Source organism: Camelina sativa, chromosome 15 (genome assembly GCF_000633955.1).
Source record: "Camelina sativa cultivar DH55 chromosome 15, Cs, whole genome shotgun sequence".
NCBI classification, from domain to species: Eukaryota; Viridiplantae; Streptophyta; class Magnoliopsida; order Brassicales; family Brassicaceae; genus Camelina; species Camelina sativa.
In genome coordinates, this window is record NC_025699.1 from 23,970,867 (window position 1) to 23,990,349 (window position 19,483).

Consider the following 19,483-nt stretch of genomic DNA (forward strand, 5'->3'; position numbering starts at 1 on the left):
TGTTTATCTTATTTTCTCATTGTATTGTGTATAAATACCCTAGTTTGGGCAGTAAATAAAATTAAGTCAGTTTGATATCTTAATTCTACATGGTATCAGAGCCTAAATCGATCTAAAGTTTATTTCGATTGTTCTCGTTTTCTTTGTGCTTTTCTAGCTTCAAATTCTTTTCCTTATTTTGTGCTTTCTTGCGTGACAAGAAAATCATGGGTGATCATGAATCCTCCGTTACACCTGGTTCCACCGGTGTTATTGTTGGTCAGTCTGATGTCAAGACTGCTATCCCTCCATACACGTTGTCAAGCTCAGACAATCCTGGTGTTATGATCACTTCAGTTTTGTTAACTGAAGATAACTACATCCAATGGTCTGAAGAGATGTTGAATGCTCTTTAAGTCAAGCGCAAGACAGGGTTTATCAGCGACACTATTCCCAGGCCTTCTAGTGATAGTCCTGATCTAGAAAATTGGAAAAATAGTGAATTCCATGATCATTAGTTGGATTCGATCTTCGATTGAGTCTAAATTGAATTCAACCATGACGTTTGTCTCAAGTGAACAAGAATTGTGGGAAGAGCTGCAATATCGTTTCTCTATTGGTAACAAGGTGCGTGTTCACCAAATTAAGGCTAAACTTGCCTCGTGTAGACAAGATGGTCAATCTGTTATGGAATATTATGGAAGATTGTGCAATCTTTGGGAAGAACTGAAAAATTATCGAGTGAGTCCCGTTTGTTCCTGTGGTGTCACTTTGTCTGCAATTGTGGAAGAAAGAGATGAAGAGAAGCTTCATCAGTTTGTAATGGGCCTCGATGATTCGAGGTTTGGTGGCCTCTGCACTACTCTCATTAGTATGGATCCTCTCCCTAGTCTCGCTGTGGCATACTCTAAAGTGATTCGTGAAGAGCAAAGAATGTCCTCTGCTAGTCTTCAACAAAATCACGAGTTTGTCGGTTTCTTGGCTCGTAGTGATAACCGCGATCAGTCTTCTTGCGGTGATGCTTCCTTGTTCCGGACTGATCATACTGGTTCTCTTCTTGGTAAGGGACGCTCCTGCACTCACTGTGGTCGTACCGGGCATGAACAGAAGGACTGTTGGCAACTTGTTGGTTTTCCATATTGGTGGATGGATCGTGAGCGAGGTACTAGTGGTGGTCGTGGTTCTCCTGGTCGGGGAAGAGGAGGTCGTGGTTCTATGGTTTCTAGTGGAGGAAGAGGACGTGGGAAACCTATGACTGCTCATGCGACTAGCTCCAATTCCTCTATTTTTCTTGCCTTAACATCTGAACAGTTGAAAGTTTTAACTCAGATGATTCATGAAAAATCAGGCAACGATAGTTCCGACAAACTGTCTGGTAAGCTTGAGTTTGGTGATATTATTTTGGACACAGGAGCATCTCACCATATGACTGGGAGGCTTTCTTTGTTGCACAATGTTGTGTCCATTCCGACGTGTTCGGTTGGATTTGCCGATGGTAGCAAGACTTTTGCTATGAGTGTTGGTGTTTTGTCTCTAACGGACAAAGTCTCGTTGACGAATGTTCTATTTGTGCCATCTTTAAATTGCACTCTGATTTCTGTTTCTCAGATTTTGAAACAAACTAAGTGTCTCGCTACTTTCACTGACATAATTTGTTTTCTTCAGGACCGTTTTTCGAGGACCCTGATTGGAAGCGGTGAAGAGCGTGACGGTGTGTACTATCTTACGGATGTGGCTTCAACGAAGATACATGCAGCTACGGTTTCTCTTGATAAGGCTTTGTGGCATCGTCGTTTGGGGCATCCAAGTTTTTCAGTTCTTTCTTCTCTACATTTGTTTTCTCAGTCTTTTTCCTCTGTTGGTTCTGACTCGTGTGGTGTCTGTTTTCGTGCAAAACAAACACGAGAGGTGTTTCCAGAAAGTATTAATAAAACTCAAGAGTGTTTTTCATTAATTCATTGTGATGTTTGGGGTCCATATCGTGTTCCTGTCTCGTGTGGTGCAGTTTATTTTCTAACTATTGTCGATGACTATTCTAGAGCAGTATGGACTTACTTGTTACTTGAGAAATCAGAGGTTCGTAATGTTCTTACCAATTTCATAACGTATGCCGAGAAACAATTTAGCAAAGTGGTCAAGACTGTTCGAAGTGATAATGGAACAAAGTTCATGTGTTTGTCCTCTTATTTTCGTGAGAAAGGCATTGTACATAAAACCTTGTGTTGGCACTCCACAACAAAATGGGAGAGTTGAACGCAAACACATATATATTCTTAATGTCTCTCGGGCTTTGCTTTTCAGGCTAAGTTTCCGATAAATTTTTGGGGTGAGTCGGTTTTGACAGCTGCATATTTGATAAATCGCACCCCGTCTTCGATTCATAAAGGTTGCACTCCGTATGAACTTCTTTATGGATGTAAGCCAGACTAATCTCAGCTTCATGTTTTCGGCTGCGCTTGTTACACTCATCATGTCACTCGTGACAAAGATAAGTTTGGGGAAAGGAGTCGGTCTTGCGTGTTTGTTGGTTACCCCTTTCGTAAAAAGGGCTGGAGAGTTTATGATATGGAGTGCATGAGTTTGTTGTATCTCGTGATGTTGTTTTCTGTGAGGATTCTTTTCCTTACTCCGCTGCACAAGATTCTTTGTCCATTTCTTCGTCGGTTCAACCACTTGATGATGACTGGTTGGTTGCACCATTGCCTTCTACTGACGCGCATGTTGCAGACAGGGGGAGTTCTTCTGTATCTGAGGTTGTTATCAATAGGGGGATTCCTTCTGTATCGGAGACTGTTCCACCTACCTCTGTTTCCCCTGTTTCTGACTCCTCTGTATTGGATCGACAACCTAATCCGTCTAGCAGTGATAACTCTGGTTCTGTTGTTGTTCCTCTCTCTGTTTCAGTCTCGGCGTTTGATTCTTCTTTGTCGATGCAGTCCTTACCACCTCCTCGTAAAAGTTCACGACAACCTACTCCGTCAGTTCGCTTACAGGATTATGTTCTTTACAATGTTGATAGTACACTCGTCGTCAGTCACGCTCTTTCCGCTGCTTCTACTCAATCCTCGTCTTCGGCTCAAGGTATGTCTTTGTCTCCTTTGACAACCTCTTTTTCCGATGACTCTTTTTCAGCAGGTCATCGGGTTATTTGGCTTCCATTGTCTCCAATGTCGAACCAAAGCACTTTAAAGAAGCTGTTCGACTCAAAGTTTGGAACAATGCTATGACAAAGGAGGTAGATGCTCTCGAAATTCACCGGACTTGGGATGTTGTTGATCTCCCTCCTAATAAGGTTGCTATTGGTTGTCAATGGGTCTATAAAACCAAGTATAATGCGGATGGTTTGGTAGAGCGTTATAAGGCTCGGTTGGTGGCACTTGGTAACAATCAAGTTGAAGGTGAAGATTATCATGATACGTTTGCTCCGGTGGTTCGTATGACCACAGTTTGGACTCTTTTGTGATTGGTAGCTGCCAATCAGTGGGAAGTTTATCAAATGGATGTTAATAATGCATTCTTACATGGTGATCTTGATGAGGAGGTCTACATGAAGCTTCCTACGGGTTTTCGTCACACTCATCCTGGTAAAGTATGCCACCTTAGGAAGTCTCTTTATGGTTTAAAGCAGGCTCTGCGGTCTTGGTTTAAAAAGCTATCCGACTCATTGCTTCGTTTCGGGTTTGTTCAATCATATGATGATTACTCATTGTTCTCCTATTCTCGTGGAGGTATTGAGCTTCATGTTCTAGTGTATGTTGATGATCTTGTCATTTGTGGGAATGATGCCTATATGCTTCGACAGTTTAAAGACTACTTGAGTCGTTGTTTCTCTATGAAAGACTTGGGGAAACTCAAATACTTTCTAGGCATTGAAATGAGTCGTGCTTCAGACGGTATTTTCATTTCTCAAAGAAACTATGCGCTGGATATTGTTTCCGACTATGATTTGGCCGATTCTCGTTTTGCTTTTACGCCACTTGAAAAGAACCATGGTCTTGCCAAAGATGATGGTCCTCTTCCACTTGATCCTAAGCGCTATCGAAGACTTGTTGGTCGTTTGCTGTATCTCCTTCACACGCGTCTTGAGCTGTGTTACTCGGTTCATGTCTTGTCCCAATTCATGAAAACTCCACGTGAGGCTCATTGGGACGCTGCCTTGCGTGTTGTTCGTTTTCTCAAGGGTGTTCCTGCTCATGGTATTTTGCTCAATGCTGATAAGGATTTGACGTTAACAGTTTATTGTGACTCTGATTGGTCTTCTTGTCCGTTAACTCGCCGTTCTCTTAGTGCTTATGTGGTCTTCATGGGGTCTTCTCCTATCTCTTGGAAGACTAAGAAACAAGACACTGTCTCTCATTCATCCGCTGAGACCGAGTACAGGTCGATGGCTGTTGCTTTAAAGGAGATTAAGTGGTTGCGCAAGTTGTTAAAAGGATTGGGTGTCGAACTTACTTTTCCTGCTCGCTTGTTCTGTGATAGCAAAGCTGCGATTCACATTGCTACTAATCCGGTGTTTCATGAGCGTACTAAACACATTGAAAATGATTTGTCATGCGGTGCGGAATTCTTATCGTGATGGTGTTATCACGTTGCAACATGTGCGGACTGATGCTCAGCTTGCGGATATCTTTACAAAGGCTTTGGGGCGTGATCAGTTTCATTTTCTTTTGTCCAAGTTGGGTGTTCACCCGTCCAAATTTTTGGAATCCGGCAGATGTGGAAATGGCGCATGGTGATTTTTTGCACCTTAGACTGGAATTGAGCACATTGGATTCCAATCATCCGTAAGGGTTAGATAAAGGGGTTGGTCATTAGACCGGTGATGATGATGCGTCATAGTGTTAAGACATTTAAAAGATGATTTAGTGAACGCAACAATAATCCTTGCAAACTTTTAGTGAACGAAAAATGTATATGTAAACAAATACTGAAAGCTACGTTTACAGATCAACACAGCCAACTTCCAAGTAAATACTTTGGAAGCAACAGCATATTATTTTAAACAAAAACAAAATAACACTACTAATCTCTTCCCTGCTTTAATCTTTGGTTTCTAGATTTCATCAAACATTCAAGATCCAGACAACAAAGAAGCAGAGCACAAGTGGGAGAATAAAGAGCAGCCTAGCGAAAGAGATGATAATATCTACAAAGAAAAACTAAATCGAATCCGAGTCATGTTAAAGAAAAGAAAAAAAACACATAAAAGACCCATCTAACTCTTATTATAATATCAGGCAGAGGGCATTGAGGTAGATATCACAACATAGGATAAGTACTGAAGTCCTTCCTGAATCTTTGTGATAGCTGTGGTTTGGTCAGAGCGAAGACTATCGTTGAAGGTGCTTGCTTTTTCCGGCATGGTTGATGTTTTCAGAAGTTCATCTTTGGAATCAGCAGCAGCAGTAACTCCTTTAATTGCAGCTGAGTATGTTTCGGATACATCTGATATACCTGCAATGCGGAAAAGAGTATTTGGAAACTGTGACTTTTCGTCTACTGTTTCACAAGCATATTGTCTTCTGTCTAAACCCAGACACTAACTATATACAAAACTAAAACTGAGGCAAGAGAAAACCCCAAACTAAGGTGGTTTTAAGTGTCTACGATGAACTTTAATTTCCAAGAACTTCCCTTTTTTACAGTTTTAGTCTGTGTAGTTGAAGAAACGTTGCTTCTACCTTCTTCTTTTACAAATGAAAAGAGCTATTAATATTATCCTTACATAAGATGATTCTAACAACCCAGGATACTCGGTAAGACATGCGATAGAACAATTATAAGTCAAAGTAAGTTAAATAACTGTGGACCAACCTGTTATAAAACTGTTGGAAACTGCTTCAACATATCCAGCCATTGATTCTGCCTTGCCTTTAATCAGCTTAGCTTTCTCAGTAGGATCCTCTGGCCACTCGATTTTCAACGCCTCAGCGTCTTCATCCTGAACTTTGTTGGCATGAGATATCATGGACTTACTGAGGATAAGCAGATGAGTGACTGCAAAACAGCACATCTCTGAAAGCCTCTGCAGAAGGAGATTTCATTTTAGTTGGTGGATTTTTTTTTCAGCCAAACAAAACAGAACAATACTAGTGGTAGTAGAATAAATATTCTTAATTTTAAACAAGAGTATGAAGGGATCACTCTTCGCACATGAACTCCTTCTGAGTGAAGAGATTCAAGCCTGCCACCAGTTCGCTGGATCATATCATTTACATTTAGTCCCGCTAAAGCATTTGTGAACCTGAAAAACATAATTGACAACCAAATAAAAAACAGGTCTACGAAATATAATCCATACATATTTATCACTTAACCTTAACATGAGAAATTTCCTGATGCAAGATTCCAAGTTTCTAATTTTCACCTTCTCTAATCATATAGAGGATTGGATTTGGTAAATGATATGAAGGGACAACAACTGATATCTATAACATTCTTGGGCATTGAAGGGACGTATTGTGGTGATTTAATGAGAAAGTACAGACAAAGGAAACTGATGGAGAAAATCAAAATGTCGAATCTGATAGATGGAAAGGGAAACAATGATAATTACCCAGCAGCCATATCAGCAGCTTTGCTGACACTCGAGTTATGCAGATTCTTCATGTCATCATCATTGCCTTCAGTTTTGATATCTATATTCTTCCCTTTGTCAGACTCTGCTTTACTTTTACTCGTTTCATCAGCGAAGCTGAACAGTTGTTGGATTTGTTTGAGCTTTCCATCGTACAACGATTTCTCATCTGGTGACAATTTCCCCTTTCTCCTGTTGAACAACAGAGTATAGTGGCTTGCCAATGCTTCCAATTCCTGAAATCACCATAAATAAAATAATTGAGGGAAGAAAAAATCGATTATCAGAGAATGAATTGCCAGGTGATTTTCAGAGATAAGTGGGTCACCTCAAGCTGCTCAGGACCACCATAAATGTAAAAGCATCGATCAAATGTCACTTCCTCAAGTACTTGATCTACCCCATTCTTCTCAACCCCAAGACCAGTCTCTGTAATTAGTAAATCCATGGTCTCCTTGCCCACAAATTCAAGTACTTGCATTCCTTTGGCAGTTAATGCTTTTCCCGTCTGCAGAACAGAACGGTTAAATATAATGTTAAGCTAAGAAGACAGAAAACGACACAAAAGAAAGCACAAACCTCCAGTAAAGACGGTGCACCAGATCCAGCTTCCCTGGGCGAAGAACCTTGCTGGACACTGTTTTCAAGCCTACAAAAGAAATTGCGGAGCGTTCATAACTTGATCTTCTTCGTAGGGGAACCAGTCTATACCGAAGAAACACATGACCTCGGGTTCATTAAGCCACCACAGTCTAAACCAGTCATAGGCAAACAATGTATTCTTATCTTCAGGAAATGACAAATATAGCTTGCCCAACATTTTACTGATAATGAATCAAAAAAGAGCACGCTAATTTACCAAAAGAAGAATCTATTAAAGTAAATGAACTTAGTATGGTCATTGTGTGACGTGTCAACAAAGTTTAAATGCTCAGACCCTTATGTGCAGAAACAGAATGCTAAACAATTAAAGTAATTAACTTTAGAGTTGAATTGATAAATAATTCAAATTCCAACACTCCAGTTTCCAATCAAAGGATTACTTTTCAGTTATCCTTAAAACATTTTCGTTCATTAAGTTTGTAATTTTCACATTTAAGATTAAAGCTATCAGTAAAAGAAAAAAATAATGTTAAAAGGAACATACTTTTGCACCAAACTTGAGCCCCCTTTTAACGCATTTCCGAATGCCTGCCAAGCTCCAGAAGTGAAGCTCTCAACTGAATCATCAAAAACCTTCAAACCCTGAAGAAGTAAATGCTAACGTATAAGCAAATGAAGAATAACGACTTAAGCCAACGACAAATAAAAAGAAAACAGATATGGCAGAACAAAGATTTATGTAGGAAAGAGCATGATCGCATTTACAATATTATCACCATAAACATAGACAATGACTTGCGCATAAAAAGCAAGAAAAACTTGCCTGGCTAAGAAGTGACTCTTCGCTTGCACCCTCCAATCTCTCGAGAGCTGACTTCTTCAACTTTGAATTCTCATCATCACTATCCTGCTCTGTATCAGGTTCTTCAGTTTTCTCTTCTTCCTTGGCAGAAGATTCAGAGTCTTCATCTGCTTCTCCCATCTCTGCAATGCTTTTAGCTGCTTTCTCCGCCACTGCTGCAGCCTACAATGGGAGGAGAAAATCAGGGTTCATCATTATTCATAAAAAGGATGAATTTTTAAAACTTAGTAAAACCATGTTTCCTTAAACAAACATGTACTGAAATAAACAGACATCGTACCAAAACCTCTCAAGATAGAAAGGTTACATTATCTTTCTAAAGTAGGCTGGGATGATAATAAATGGAACCAATAAACACATTTGTATCCCATCAGATTAATCCTAATATATCAAATCAATTCACTCTTTAAGAAACTCATGACCACATCAAAATAGCAATGCAGAGTTTGAATGAGTTACAATACACCACAAAAGCGCAATCAATTGGTACCATACGCTTCGGATCCAATATCAGAAAACACTGAATTCATACAAAATTAGGTCAAAATTACGGAGTGGGGGGGAACATACATTACGAGATATATCTTCGGCAGCTTTTTGAAGATCCGAAAGCACAGAGAAGCCAGAGAAACCCCATCCCCAACCACCACCAGAACTCTTGGGCGTCGCATCCGATTTCTCAATCTCGGGCTCCTCTTCCTTAACCGGGTATGATTTCTCCTCGTGCATTTGCTGCTTGTCTTCCTCCATCGTCGATTCGAAACCAAATTAGGGTTTCCCAAAAATCGGATTTACCAGAAATGAGCGATTGGGTTTTGTTCGAAGGAATGAAATGGAACTAAAAGATTTCGAATCGAAAAAGGAAAAACTGTAATTCAGTTAGCTGAAACTCAAAAGACTTAACCGGAAAATGCTTCGTCGTGCAGCAAAAGGATCTTCAACCATACGTCGTCGTGTATTACAGAAAAAACAAAATTTCGTTGGCCCAATAACCCAATAGCCCAATAGGTTTTTTTTTTTTTACTCAACAAGTATTTTATTGCTTAACAAGAATCATTACAAAGTGGTTCAGTGAGCCAAGCTTTATTACAGATTCAACATAACAGGGAGAATTTTGACAACCAAATTTAGCAAGGTTATGAGCAGGTACATTACATGACCTTTTGGTATAACTACAGACAAAATGAAGAAATTTTGTTTTCCAAAATTGAATATCCTTGATCACATTCATGATTGAAGCATCTCGTTGTTGGCCATTAACAATGTTAACAAGAATTTCACAATCTCCTTCAAATATTATGGATTTATAACCTCGGCTCCATGCGTGTTGTAACGATGATAGTAGTGCCTTTGCTTCTGCTTCTAGAGCCGACTGAGACTTTGATAAGACCATTGCTCCCCAAACTAATACTGTCCCTTGATGATCCCTGACTATCCATCCTCCTGTAGTTGTGTGGTTTTGAAGATTAAAACCTGCATCAAAGTTACATTTAATCATAGGAGCAATTGGTTTTGTCCATGTTGTGATATTCGTATCAGCCCAATAGGTTTATTAAACTAAATTAACTACCTCTGTATATTTTATGAGAAAATGTAAATAAAGTCGTCAATGTAGCAATGTTGAATAATTTTCTATAATTAATACTATTGTTTTTACAATTAATTATAGAAATTTTTTTATCATTAAAAAATGACACTGATATATTTTTATGTATTAAGAAAATAAATATGAACTCTAACAAGAATTAATGCAAATTGGTAAGAGAAAAAAACTTACATTGGTCACATTCCACTAATCTTTTTACATAATATATATATATATATATATATATATATATTAATAATGTATAAAATTATCATATTATGGTATAGATGTGACCATATATAGTTATACTTAATAAATTTATACTTCAATTTTCACATATATGATTAAGTAAGTTTATCATTAACTAAAACATAGGGATAAAATATGAATTAAAAAAATTGTATCAAAATATAAAATGAGACATTTTTTATGAATCAAAAGTTAAATATTAAAACGATAATATTTGTGAAATGAAAAAAAAAAAAAAAATTAATAATAATTAATTGATCGAACAATAATTAATTTACAGGTTTAACTTCCTCGGATAGTGCCACAATTTGTTCTAGGTCCAACAATATGTTAAACTACTTCAAGAATCAAATAGGTATAGTTAGGATGCATTTCCCCTATCTCTATCTCCCGAAAAAGGACATCATGCTCACTTGGTTACCAAGTTAATCAAATTGATTTCAAGAAGTGTAGATCATAATCATCACGCTCACTTGGTTAGTCTCGACTCTCGACTCTAGAGTAGACTAAATAAATATGTGATCGTGAGATCGAGCCATCGAGGCCATAAATACCGGTCGTAAACGGTCTTAACGCACAAGAGAAGAAGCATAACAACAACTCCTTTGTTTTTCAAAGTGTTAAAAATTTATAGTATTTTCACTAAACTGTTTTAAATAGGTACACTAATCATTTGTCTTTGGGATTCGGACATTAATCCTTGGTATACTTACTACTTAGCATGCATTTCTTTTCTGCTAGCTCCCGAAAAAAGACATCATAATTGTCACGCTCACTCTGTTAGTCTAGACTCTAGAGTAGACTAAAAAAAAACGGGATCGTGAGCTCGAGCCATTGAGGCCATATTATAGGATACCATCGTAAACGGTCTTAACAACAACTCCTTTGTTTTTCAAAGTGTTAAAATCTTTTATAGACCAAAAAGATGTTTATATAAACAGTTTACTACACAAACTTTGTACGATTACTCGCAAGTAAGGAGTTAATGCCACTAAGTTACATTTGCCCTCCTTCTTTTTTTCTTCTTCTGTCTTCCATCAGTTTTTTGTTATCTTCTTTTGTTTCTCCTCATGACGTTTTCGACTTCACTCTCTCTCTCTCTAATATTAGTAGCCTTGGAACATTGGTGGTGGTGGTGATGCATATTGGTGGCCGATGGATGGTGGAAGGATGAATTCTTCACTTGGCGGTGGTGCTTCTACTGTCCGTGTCGGTGCTCGTGGCGGAGGAGAGTTGACCGGTGTTTGTGTTGGTGGTGAACTCATCTTTGGTGGTAAATGCGGAGGAGAGTACACTGGTGGTGGTGGGGGTGAGTTTACTGGAGGTGGTGGTGGGGAATATACCGGCGGTGGAGGAGGAGAATATACCGGTGGTGGTGGGGAATATACTGGCGGTGGAGGGGAGTGAACAGGTGGTGGTGGTGAGAATACCGGTGGAGGTGGTGGCGGTGGAGAATAAACCGGTGGTGGTGGTGAATGGACAGGTGGTGGAGGAGAATGTACTGGCGGTGGTGGTGAGTGAACTGGTGGTAGCGGCGGTGGAGAATGTACCGGTGGTGGTGGAGAATGGACTGGCGGTGGAGGAGAGTGTACTGGGGGTGGTGGTGAATGAACTGGTGGTGGCGGCGGTGGAGAATAAACCGGTGGTGGTGGTGAATAGACTGGTGGTGGAGGCGGTGGAGAATATACTGGCGGTGGTGGTGGTGGAGACTGAACTTGAGGTGGAGGAGGGCTACGCCGGAACTTCACAGGAGACTGATCATATGGGTCATTTGGTTGTGGTGACTCTTTCGGTGGTTGTGGTTTATGGACTGGGGGTGAGGGAGGAGGAGAAGAGACTGGTGGTGTAGGCGGTGGAGAGTGAACCACCGGGGTATGTGGTTGCTGTGGTGGAGGTGGGCTACGCCGGAACTTCACTGGGGACTGATTATATGGGTCATTTGGTTGTGGTGACCCTTTTGGTGTTTGTGGTTTATGAACCGGCCTAGTTGGCACGGGTGATGGGGACTTTGACGGCGCAACGTGGCTAGAACCACCTGCGCACTTGTCCTTACTACAATCGACTGGACGGCTAATCACAACCGCACATTCCTTGGCTGATCGTTGCTTAGGCCTATCTGGCAAGCAGTTACGTGTATCATCCAATGCAATCTCCGTGCGACTACCTGGAACACACGAATCGCCTTGTCCGTTGAAGTAGTTGTAGGCGTACGTCATGTTAACCAGTTTAGGCAACTTGCAGACATTCTCCGGTACAAACCCTGTGAGTTTATTCACAGAGATATCAAACTCTTCGACACCCGTAAGCCCTACAAAGCTCGGTGGTAGAACACCGGTGAAGGAGTTCATGCTAGCATCAAACACGTTCACATTGGCTAGCTTCCCGATCTCTGATGGGAAACAACCGCCGAGATTGTTGTCCTTAAAGATAATCTCGTTTAGGTTCTTCATGTTTCCAATGGTTTTAGGGATACAACCGCTGAATTTGTTGTGTGCAAAGGTCACGACGGAGGCTGAGGATTCTCCGAGGGAATCAGGAATGGTAGATGTGAATCTGTTGTTGTTCAAGAAAATGGCATCAAGATCCTTCTTGAAAAGCTCAGGAGGGACTTGACCTTCGAAATCATTGTATCTGACGTCGATGAACTTAACGGCCGGCCATGAGAGGACAACTGAAGGGAAAGGTCCAACAAACCGGTTGTTGCTGACGTCGAACTCGTGCATTAGCCTCAACTTCTCAAAACTCTTGGGTATGATACCACAGAACCGGTTCGAATTCAAATGGAACATGGCTACGTCCGTCATCAAACCAAGCTCAGCCGGTAAATGCCCTGCGATATCCGCTCCATTCAAATCAACTCCCGCCACAACCGCAACATTAGGATCATCAAGAGCAGGGGCACAGAACACGCCCGTGTACCCACACACGTGAGGGCCATGCCAGTTTCCTGTGGTGTTAAACGGGTCTGAATACACCGCCTTTTTCCAGGCTTGGAGAGCTATATAGGCTCTCTTAAGCCTATTGTTCGCAAAGGTCACCTTAAGATCAACCTCATACTCAATATCATCAGGGAGTTCGCCATTTTCGGGTAACGTCAAGAGCTGTCGCTGTGCAATAAATGAAGCTTCTGCATCGGTGAGTGCTAAAACAACAGAGGAGGAGAAGAAGAAGAAGAGAGAAAAGAATAAAAGGAAGCAGCCAAAGGGCGGTAAAGAAAATGTAGGTTTAGTCATGGCTTTGAAGAACAAAACCTTGGAAAATACCCAAGGCTGCTTATAGATATGGGGCATAGAAAGTTCCGATGAAAAACACCAAAGGGTTATTATTAATAATGCCAAACGATTTTCATTTTTGCATCACCAAACAATTGTTTTGCCTATATTTAGACCTATCTTGTTTTTGCCTTTCAAGGATTTTGCTTCACATCCGGAGCACAAACGTAATCAAGAATAGAAATCTCTTTGTAACCAAAAACCGCGTAGTACTATAATAAGAACACGGTATCACAACAAACCGAACATGAAGCAATAACAACCACATTTCTATGGCGATATGATCAGATTGATATGATCTAAAGCAAAACCAACAACTATATTTACATATAAGTGTGAACTTTCTAAAGGTGCCGTAAACCCCTTTCTTCAGGACTAGTCGGTTTCGTGGTCAGGAGCGTGAGAGAACCAAGCAGGGATAGTTCCTTTAGCTCTAAGCAATCTAGTGAAAGCAGAATCCGGCATTTTCGATTTCTCTTCTTCCTCCAATTCTTTCTCAGATTTTGGTAAACCATCAGGAATATGAATATGTAGTTTCATTCCTTTCTTACTATCTGAGTCCTCTGCTACATCTTCTAAACCATTCTTGGTTTTGTTATCTTTCTCCATTGAAGCAACTCCATGTAAACACCCGATTAAAGATTTTACACCGCCTGTTTGCAAGATTAGATTCTCAACTTCAACCTTTGGCTTCTCTCTCTGCAAAATCACAAAAATCAAAAAACTAAGTCCTCAAGTAAAACCAAAATCTGGATTCTCAAATTACAAAACATCAAATCCTTACTTCAAGTTCTTTGAGTTCAAAGTAAGCTCTCCAGCAACTGTAAGAGTCATCACCTTCAAGCGTCGAACAGTAATCTGAGAGAGAACATACAAAAATTTATTTCATCAACAAGATCATTATAATTATATCGATCGATACGATTCGGTGATGTGTAAATAAATATGTTTACCTGAGAGTTCGGTTTCGGCTTTTTCAATCAACGGCGGATCTTGAAGAACCCTGTCGAATTTTCCACGGCTGAAGAGTTCAAGCTTAGGGACGTCTCTGGTGTTTGAACAACGGACCACAGGGAAGGATCTCGCCGGAAAAGAAGACGGTGAGACGAACTTGGTGGTGTCGTTGAACTCAATAGGGAGATGAAACGAACGAAGAGTCACAGATTTTATCATCTCTTAGTACTAGTTCTCTACGAAGAAGTGAAGATATTTTATCAAAACTTAATCAGAAAAAGCTGAGTTATATAATAAAAGTACGAAGCTGAGGAGTGAAGTGGATAAGGATTAAGATATTTATTGATAGTTATTGATATTATAATAAAAAAGTGAATTATTCAGGTGATGATTTCAGTATTGGCACCTTGTATGAGCGCCGTTGATTTATTCCTTAGTTTTTGTGTGTATCCGTTATTTAGATAAGGTTGTAAATATCATTTATAATATATGAAAAATACTATGAAAAATACTATTAAAGCTTGGATTATGGCTTTAAAGACTTTAACTTTAAAAATTTAACTATAAAGAATTGGTTGTAGATATTTTGACTGTACAAATTTTAACTATTAAAATTTGATTGGTAATAAACACTTTTAAAATTGTAACTGTTACTTTTATTATTAAAAATATTGAAATGATGATATTAATGATGATAATAAAAATAAAAATAATAATTATTGAAATGGATTTTAAAAGAAAGAAAAAAATAAGAATAATTAATTTATAAAAATAAAATATGTAAAATATATATATAAACTTGTGGAGAGTTTTATTATTATTTCAATTATCATGGAAAATAAAAAAAAGAAAAAATAACTACAGCTTTTTATTATTTATTTTTTTTAACAGCCAAAAAAAGTCTTACATTTGAGGCTTTAAAAATTTGTACTATTTTTTTTTTTTTTTTTTTTTTTTTTTAAACAGCAACTACTTTTTTTTTTTTGTCAACCATTGGACCACAACAGGCCGGCCCATTAGCCTAATCCCTACATTTATAGGGAGCGAGACTCGATCCCTAGTGTGATGGTGCCTTGTGCATTAAAGACTTACCTTTGGCCACTGCGCTAAGGTCACTTCACTGCACTAAGGTCACTTCATTAAAAATTTGTACTTACAAACTAAAAAAATGAGCAGTTAAACTTTTAAAACTTTTAAAAATAATAAAGTAGTGAAAGCATGATTGGTAAAGCATAATAAAGTAGTCTTAATTTAAAGTATTAAAAGTCTCCCCAATCAAAGCCAAAATTTTTTTAGCAAAATTTCTTATAACATTTTCCCTTTGTTAAATGCTACAAACTTTACTAAATAACTAATCTAGTTAATTTTATTTACTAGCGTTATCAATAATACAAAACCGTATCTCTATTACAATAAATTTCGAATAGATTTCAAATTAATTAATTTGGAATTTGCAACTCCATGGTTGCGGTGGGGTATATGAAAAAATAGAAAGAAATTTGTTTATTATGCAGGGAAACAAGGAGATCAAAATGTTCTGGTAGATCGTGTACTTGCGGAATCAGAGACATGGAATAGCTTAATGCATGAATCGTCTAACTCCACTGTCCAAATTTATCGGTTACCTAAAGTTGAAGCAAGATGGTCAAGACCACATTAAATGTGTTTAAATGCAATGTTCATGCTTTAAGGACTAATGAAATGTGTATATGTGGTGGATCATAGATTGCACGAATTCATAATGAAGATGTTGTTTTTCATGCAAGAGAAGCCTTTTTAACGTCTTCTAATCGAGTATAGCTGCGGCCTGCGGAGTTAAGATTTATCCTTTGGAATCTACAAAGTTTATAAAATCTCCACGTAAAGGACATTGAGTTTTGGTCTGATTGTGTTGCGGCTATTGAAGCGGTATTAACTGCTACAGACTACAAATGTTACACGGGATGGACGATTTAGATCTTATATATCTTGCTGTCGAAGGTCCAACATTATTGCATACACATATTGAAGAGGAAAAATGAGGTTGTTTTGCTCTGTTAAATTTTTTTTTTATCGTGTAGTTTGTCTGTCTCGTGAAAAGTGATGATATTTGTTCCAATTCCCGACATCTTCGGGTAGCTTCCCTTCAAACTCTGTCTATGATAACATGGATTCGTTATTTTGAAGATTTCAGGACACTCCTTCACTAGAAGTGTTCCCGTAGATTCTCTGGTATATCTGGAAGGATAGAAATGATAAATTGTTCAGCAACTTGGACTCCAATCCGTTAGCGATTTTACGAATAGCGGAAGAGGAATCAAAGCTTTGGGCTTTAGCCCAAGAGGATCCTTTAGGCTCCTTACCTCAGGGTGGATATCGACATCCATCTAGGTCTACGGTTTCTATTGGTGACGAGGCAAGCGGATATGGATCTTGCCACCGATGTTTTGTGGATGGATCTTGGAAGGCGACTGACCAGTTTATAGGTAGAGGATGGCATTGCATTTCTCCTGAGGGAGAATCTCCCACTATGGGTGCATCTAATTCTCGCCGTAGCTTGTCACCCCTCCATGCAGAAGTGGAAGCCCTCATATGGGCAATGCGCTGTATGATTGGCGCGAATAATGAGAAAGTTGTGTTTCTCACAGACTGTTCTGATTTGGTGAAGATGGTGTCTTCGCCTTCCGAGTGGCCTGCTTTCAAGACATATTTGGACGTTATTGAAGAAGACAAGGATGAATTCCTATTATTTTCGGTAGTCCAGATTCTTAGATCGCAAAATGGTAGTACGGACAAACTGGCGCATCAAGCTAGAGTGGAGTCGCTTCCAATCATCTTTGTGAACAATTTTCCTTCTAATTGGCTCGTTTGAGCCAATCTTGTATTCTGATGGCAGGAAAAAAAAAAAAAAAACTATAATACTATGTTTTTATGTTTCAGATATTCTTTTGAAAGTTCTCCACATTGCTTAGAAATAATTAAAATCCAAATCCTTTAAAAATTTTCAATAATAATGGATCTTATTCTTACTAGATTTTCAAATCACTAGTTCAGTAAATTTTAAGTTTTAAAAATTTATAATAACATAGAATTTGTTAGATTTACACAAATCNTTTAAAAACATTTTTTTTTTTTTTTTTTTTTGTGTGTCAAAAGAGCTAATTAACGATTCCCCAAACAAACGACACCGTATTTATTCTTCGTCTTATTATGTCCACAGTAATTGTCTCCGCAGTCTATTAGAAAAAAAAAGAGATTCCACCCAAAAAAAAAAGAAAAAAAAGGCCAGATACAGGTTTGGAAGAAGGAAGAATCCACCACCATGTTTTGATCATTTACTGTTGATTCAAATCTCAACGATCTTTGTGTATACAGCTAGACTTGAAATCTCCCAATTCTTGCATTCCAATCTCATCACAGTGGTCGCCTAGGGGTTTTTTTTTTTTTTCTTTCAAGAAACTCTCGTCTTCGTCTCTTTTAAGGAGAAAAAGCTAAATTGGATCCAATTTCGTGACGGTTTGATTGGTATTATCGCCCTGGATCCAAATTGAAAGTGGGAAGAAGAAGATGAAGGCGATGGAGACTATACAGGATCTGATCGAAGAAGCTAAAGTACGAACCGTATGGTGGTGCTTGTGCATCTTCTCCGTCACCTATCTCTTAACCCGTATGTCAATTTTTTTTTTTTAACCTTTCTCCTCTTCGATTTTGCTGTTTCGCTTCCTAATTTTAGATATAAGCTGCAAAATTACACTTTAGAACGAAGACAACACTAGTCTAGGGTGATTTGGTTACTACTATGTTCTTAGATTCTAATGGTGATTTGGTAGTAAGATAATGTTTTTGTTCGACTAATCCATAGGCTTCATTGCTTTGGCATGCAGATACAAGTAAGTCTATGTGGATGAATTTGCCAATGGCAATCCTCATTCTTGGCTGCATGCGGGTTCTTTTGAATAAGATTGAGTTCAGATGGAAAGCTGTGCCAACTCCAAGACAGAGTCAGTTGTCTTATCTTGAGAAGAAGCAGTTGTCCGTGAATGATGCACGTCTTTCTGGTATCCCACCTCCTCCAAGGTGGAAGAAGAAGATCGACTCTCCTGTTGTGGAATCTGCGATTAATGATTTCATTGACAAGGTCCTGAATGATTTCGTGGTGAACTTGTGGTACTCTTTGATTACGCCGGATAAAGAAGCGCCTGAACTGATACGAGCAGTGATCATGGATGCTCTTGGTGAAATTTCTGTAAGGGTTAAAGAGATCAATATTGTTGACTTGCTAACCAGGTACCCTTCTTTATTTCGCCAGCAAATGTCTCGAGTTTTGATTGGATGTTGATAACTAAAATCGATGTCTGGATTGTACAGGGATATAGTTGATCTGATAGGCGATCATTTGGAGAGTTTTAGAAGAAACCAAGCTGCTATAGGTACTGATGTAATGAAGACATTATCATCTGAGCAGAGAGATGAAAGATTGAAATTCCATCTTATGGCTTCTGGGGAACTCTATCCTGCAGTCGTGTCACCTGAGAGTGAGTACAAGGTATGAGGAATACTTCTGATGACAATTATGTGGCCTTCTTTGTTTTTCTCCTAATTAGGTTACTCTATACATATATATGCTCTATGTATTTGTAACAGGTTCTTCAGAAAATAGTTGCTGGCATATTGTCTGTGGTTCTCAGACCACGAGAAGCTCAGTGCCCTCTTGTTCGAACAATAGCTAGAGAAATTGTTACTTGCTTGGTAGTGCAACCTCTTTTGAATTTAGCATGCCCCGAGTAAGTCCTCAACTTATCTCTGTCTTCCAGAAAGTTATGTTTGGTATGAAAATCTGCCTTCCAGACTTTTCCTTGACCAATGTGTATAATGCAAACTAGCTAGGGACAAATTTTGATTTCAGAGTCTCTATTGATAAAATCTAATTTCCCTGGAAACTGACTGCAGATAAATATATCATATTTCCTGGGCTCTCCTTGGTGCTTTCCATATACTTTGAACCCTGTCTTTAATTTTTCTAAGGTAGAGATGCCAATTTTTCTTTTTTTTTGTCCCAGGCGTATCAATGAGGTGATTGAGATCGTTATCAATCTTATTAAAGAGGGAAACTTTGAGCAGTATACGGGGGAAGAACAGAATGTTAACTCTGCCCCATTGTCAGCCTTTGATAATCAAGCAAAAAATATGAACTTGACAAAAGCTAATGAGCAGAAATCATCATACATAGATGACAGACACCCAGAGCTACATGTTCAACAGCACTCTGCTGATTGGGCTCGGATGCTAGAGGTTGCAACGCAAAGGAGAACAGAGGTTCTTACTCCTGAAAACCTTGAAAATATGTGGACGAAAGGAAGGAATTATCAAAAGAAGGAGTACAAAAAGTCTCTGAAAAAGGGTTCCTTGGGTAGTAATTCGAT

General features: G+C 38.9%; 5 protein-coding genes across 7 annotated transcripts in view; 2 read left to right on the top strand and 3 right to left on the bottom strand.

Moving 5' to 3' along the window:
* Nucleotides 207-4,555, top strand: LOC109129155. Its single transcript, XM_019236807.1, has 9 exons — nt 207-367; nt 498-1,539; nt 1,645-1,740; nt 1,825-1,900; nt 1,985-2,184; nt 2,281-2,395; nt 2,620-3,046; nt 3,115-3,377; nt 3,450-4,555. The coding sequence occupies exons 1-9, from the start codon at nt 207-209 to the stop codon at nt 4,553-4,555; spliced, it is 3,486 nt and encodes a 1,161-aa protein (XP_019092352.1).
* Nucleotides 4,952-8,936, bottom strand: LOC109124817. Of its 2 annotated transcripts, none has more exons than XM_010469029.2 (9): nt 8,592-8,936; nt 7,983-8,183; nt 7,704-7,801; nt 7,136-7,205; nt 6,885-7,064; nt 6,536-6,792; nt 6,133-6,223; nt 5,794-6,004; nt 4,952-5,433 (listed from the first exon to the last, which is right to left on the bottom strand). In XM_010469029.2, exons 1-9 carry the CDS (start codon nt 8,769-8,771, stop codon nt 5,213-5,215), a joined length of 1,509 nt encoding a protein of 502 aa, XP_010467331.1. In that variant the 5' UTR covers nt 8,772-8,936; the 3' UTR covers nt 4,952-5,212. The 2 variants fall into 2 exon arrangements, with proteins under 2 accessions (XP_010467331.1, XP_019092830.1); XM_019237285.1 differs by lacking the exon at nt 4,952-5,433 and adding an exon at nt 5,560-5,663.
* Nucleotides 10,740-13,197, bottom strand: LOC104747404 (pollen-specific leucine-rich repeat extensin-like protein 3). Its single transcript, XM_010469030.1, has one exon. The coding sequence runs from the start codon at nt 13,143-13,145 to the stop codon at nt 10,962-10,964; it is 2,184 nt and encodes a 727-aa protein (XP_010467332.1). The 5' UTR covers nt 13,146-13,197; the 3' UTR covers nt 10,740-10,961.
* Nucleotides 13,296-14,401, bottom strand: LOC104747405 (CCG-binding protein 1). Its single transcript, XM_010469031.2, has 3 exons — nt 14,081-14,401; nt 13,912-13,985; nt 13,296-13,826 (listed from the first exon to the last, which is right to left on the bottom strand). The coding sequence occupies exons 1-3, from the start codon at nt 14,298-14,300 to the stop codon at nt 13,503-13,505; spliced, it is 618 nt and encodes a 205-aa protein (XP_010467333.1). The 5' UTR covers nt 14,301-14,401; the 3' UTR covers nt 13,296-13,502.
* Nucleotides 17,303-19,483, top strand: part of LOC104747406 — a 6,327-nt gene continuing 4,146 nt past the window's right edge. The window contains exons 1-5 of one of the 2 annotated variants that reach the window (XM_019237259.1): nt 17,303-17,727; nt 17,945-18,347; nt 18,429-18,606; nt 18,705-18,844; nt 19,121-19,470. In XM_019237259.1, coding sequence (XP_019092804.1) covers nt 17,628-17,727; nt 17,945-18,347; nt 18,429-18,606; nt 18,705-18,844; nt 19,121-19,470 — 1,171 coding nt within the window. In that variant the 5' untranslated portion in view covers nt 17,303-17,627. The remainder of the gene's footprint in view (nt 17,728-17,944; nt 18,348-18,428; nt 18,607-18,704; nt 18,845-19,120; nt 19,471-19,483) is intronic. The other variant, XM_010469034.1, reaches the window with a different exon arrangement.

Coding starts and splice junctions, on each gene's coding strand:
- LOC109129155 (XM_019236807.1), top strand. CDS start 207: ATGGGTGATCATGAATCCTCCGTTACACCTGGTTCCACCGGTGTTATT. Junction 1,901..1,984: donor ACGAGAGGTGTTTCCAGAAA/GTATTAATAAAA, acceptor CGTGTGGTGCAG/TTTATTTTCTAACTATTGTC. Junction 2,185..2,280: donor ATTTTCGTGAGAAAGGCATT/GTACATAAAACC, acceptor TTTGCTTTTCAG/GCTAAGTTTCCGATAAATTT.
- LOC109124817 (XM_010469029.2), bottom strand. CDS start 8,771: ATGGAGGAAGACAAGCAGCAAATGCACGAGGAGAAATCATACCCGGTT. Junction 7,206..7,703: donor GGCTCAAGTTTGGTGCAAAA/GTATGTTCCTTT, acceptor TTTCTTTTGTAG/GCTTGAAAACAGTGTCCAGC. Junction 6,005..6,132: donor TTCACTCAGAAGGAGTTCAT/GTGCGAAGAGTG, acceptor CTCCTTCTGCAG/AGGCTTTCAGAGATGTGCTG.
- LOC104747404 (XM_010469030.1), bottom strand. CDS start 13,145: ATGCCCCATATCTATAAGCAGCCTTGGGTATTTTCCAAGGTTTTGTTC.
- LOC104747405 (XM_010469031.2), bottom strand. CDS start 14,300: ATGATAAAATCTGTGACTCTTCGTTCGTTTCATCTCCCTATTGAGTTC. Junction 13,986..14,080: donor AGCCGAAACCGAACTCTCAG/GTAAACATATTT, acceptor GTTCTCTCTCAG/ATTACTGTTCGACGCTTGAA. Junction 13,827..13,911: donor TTGAACTCAAAGAACTTGAA/GTAAGGATTTGA, acceptor GTGATTTTGCAG/AGAGAGAAGCCAAAGGTTGA.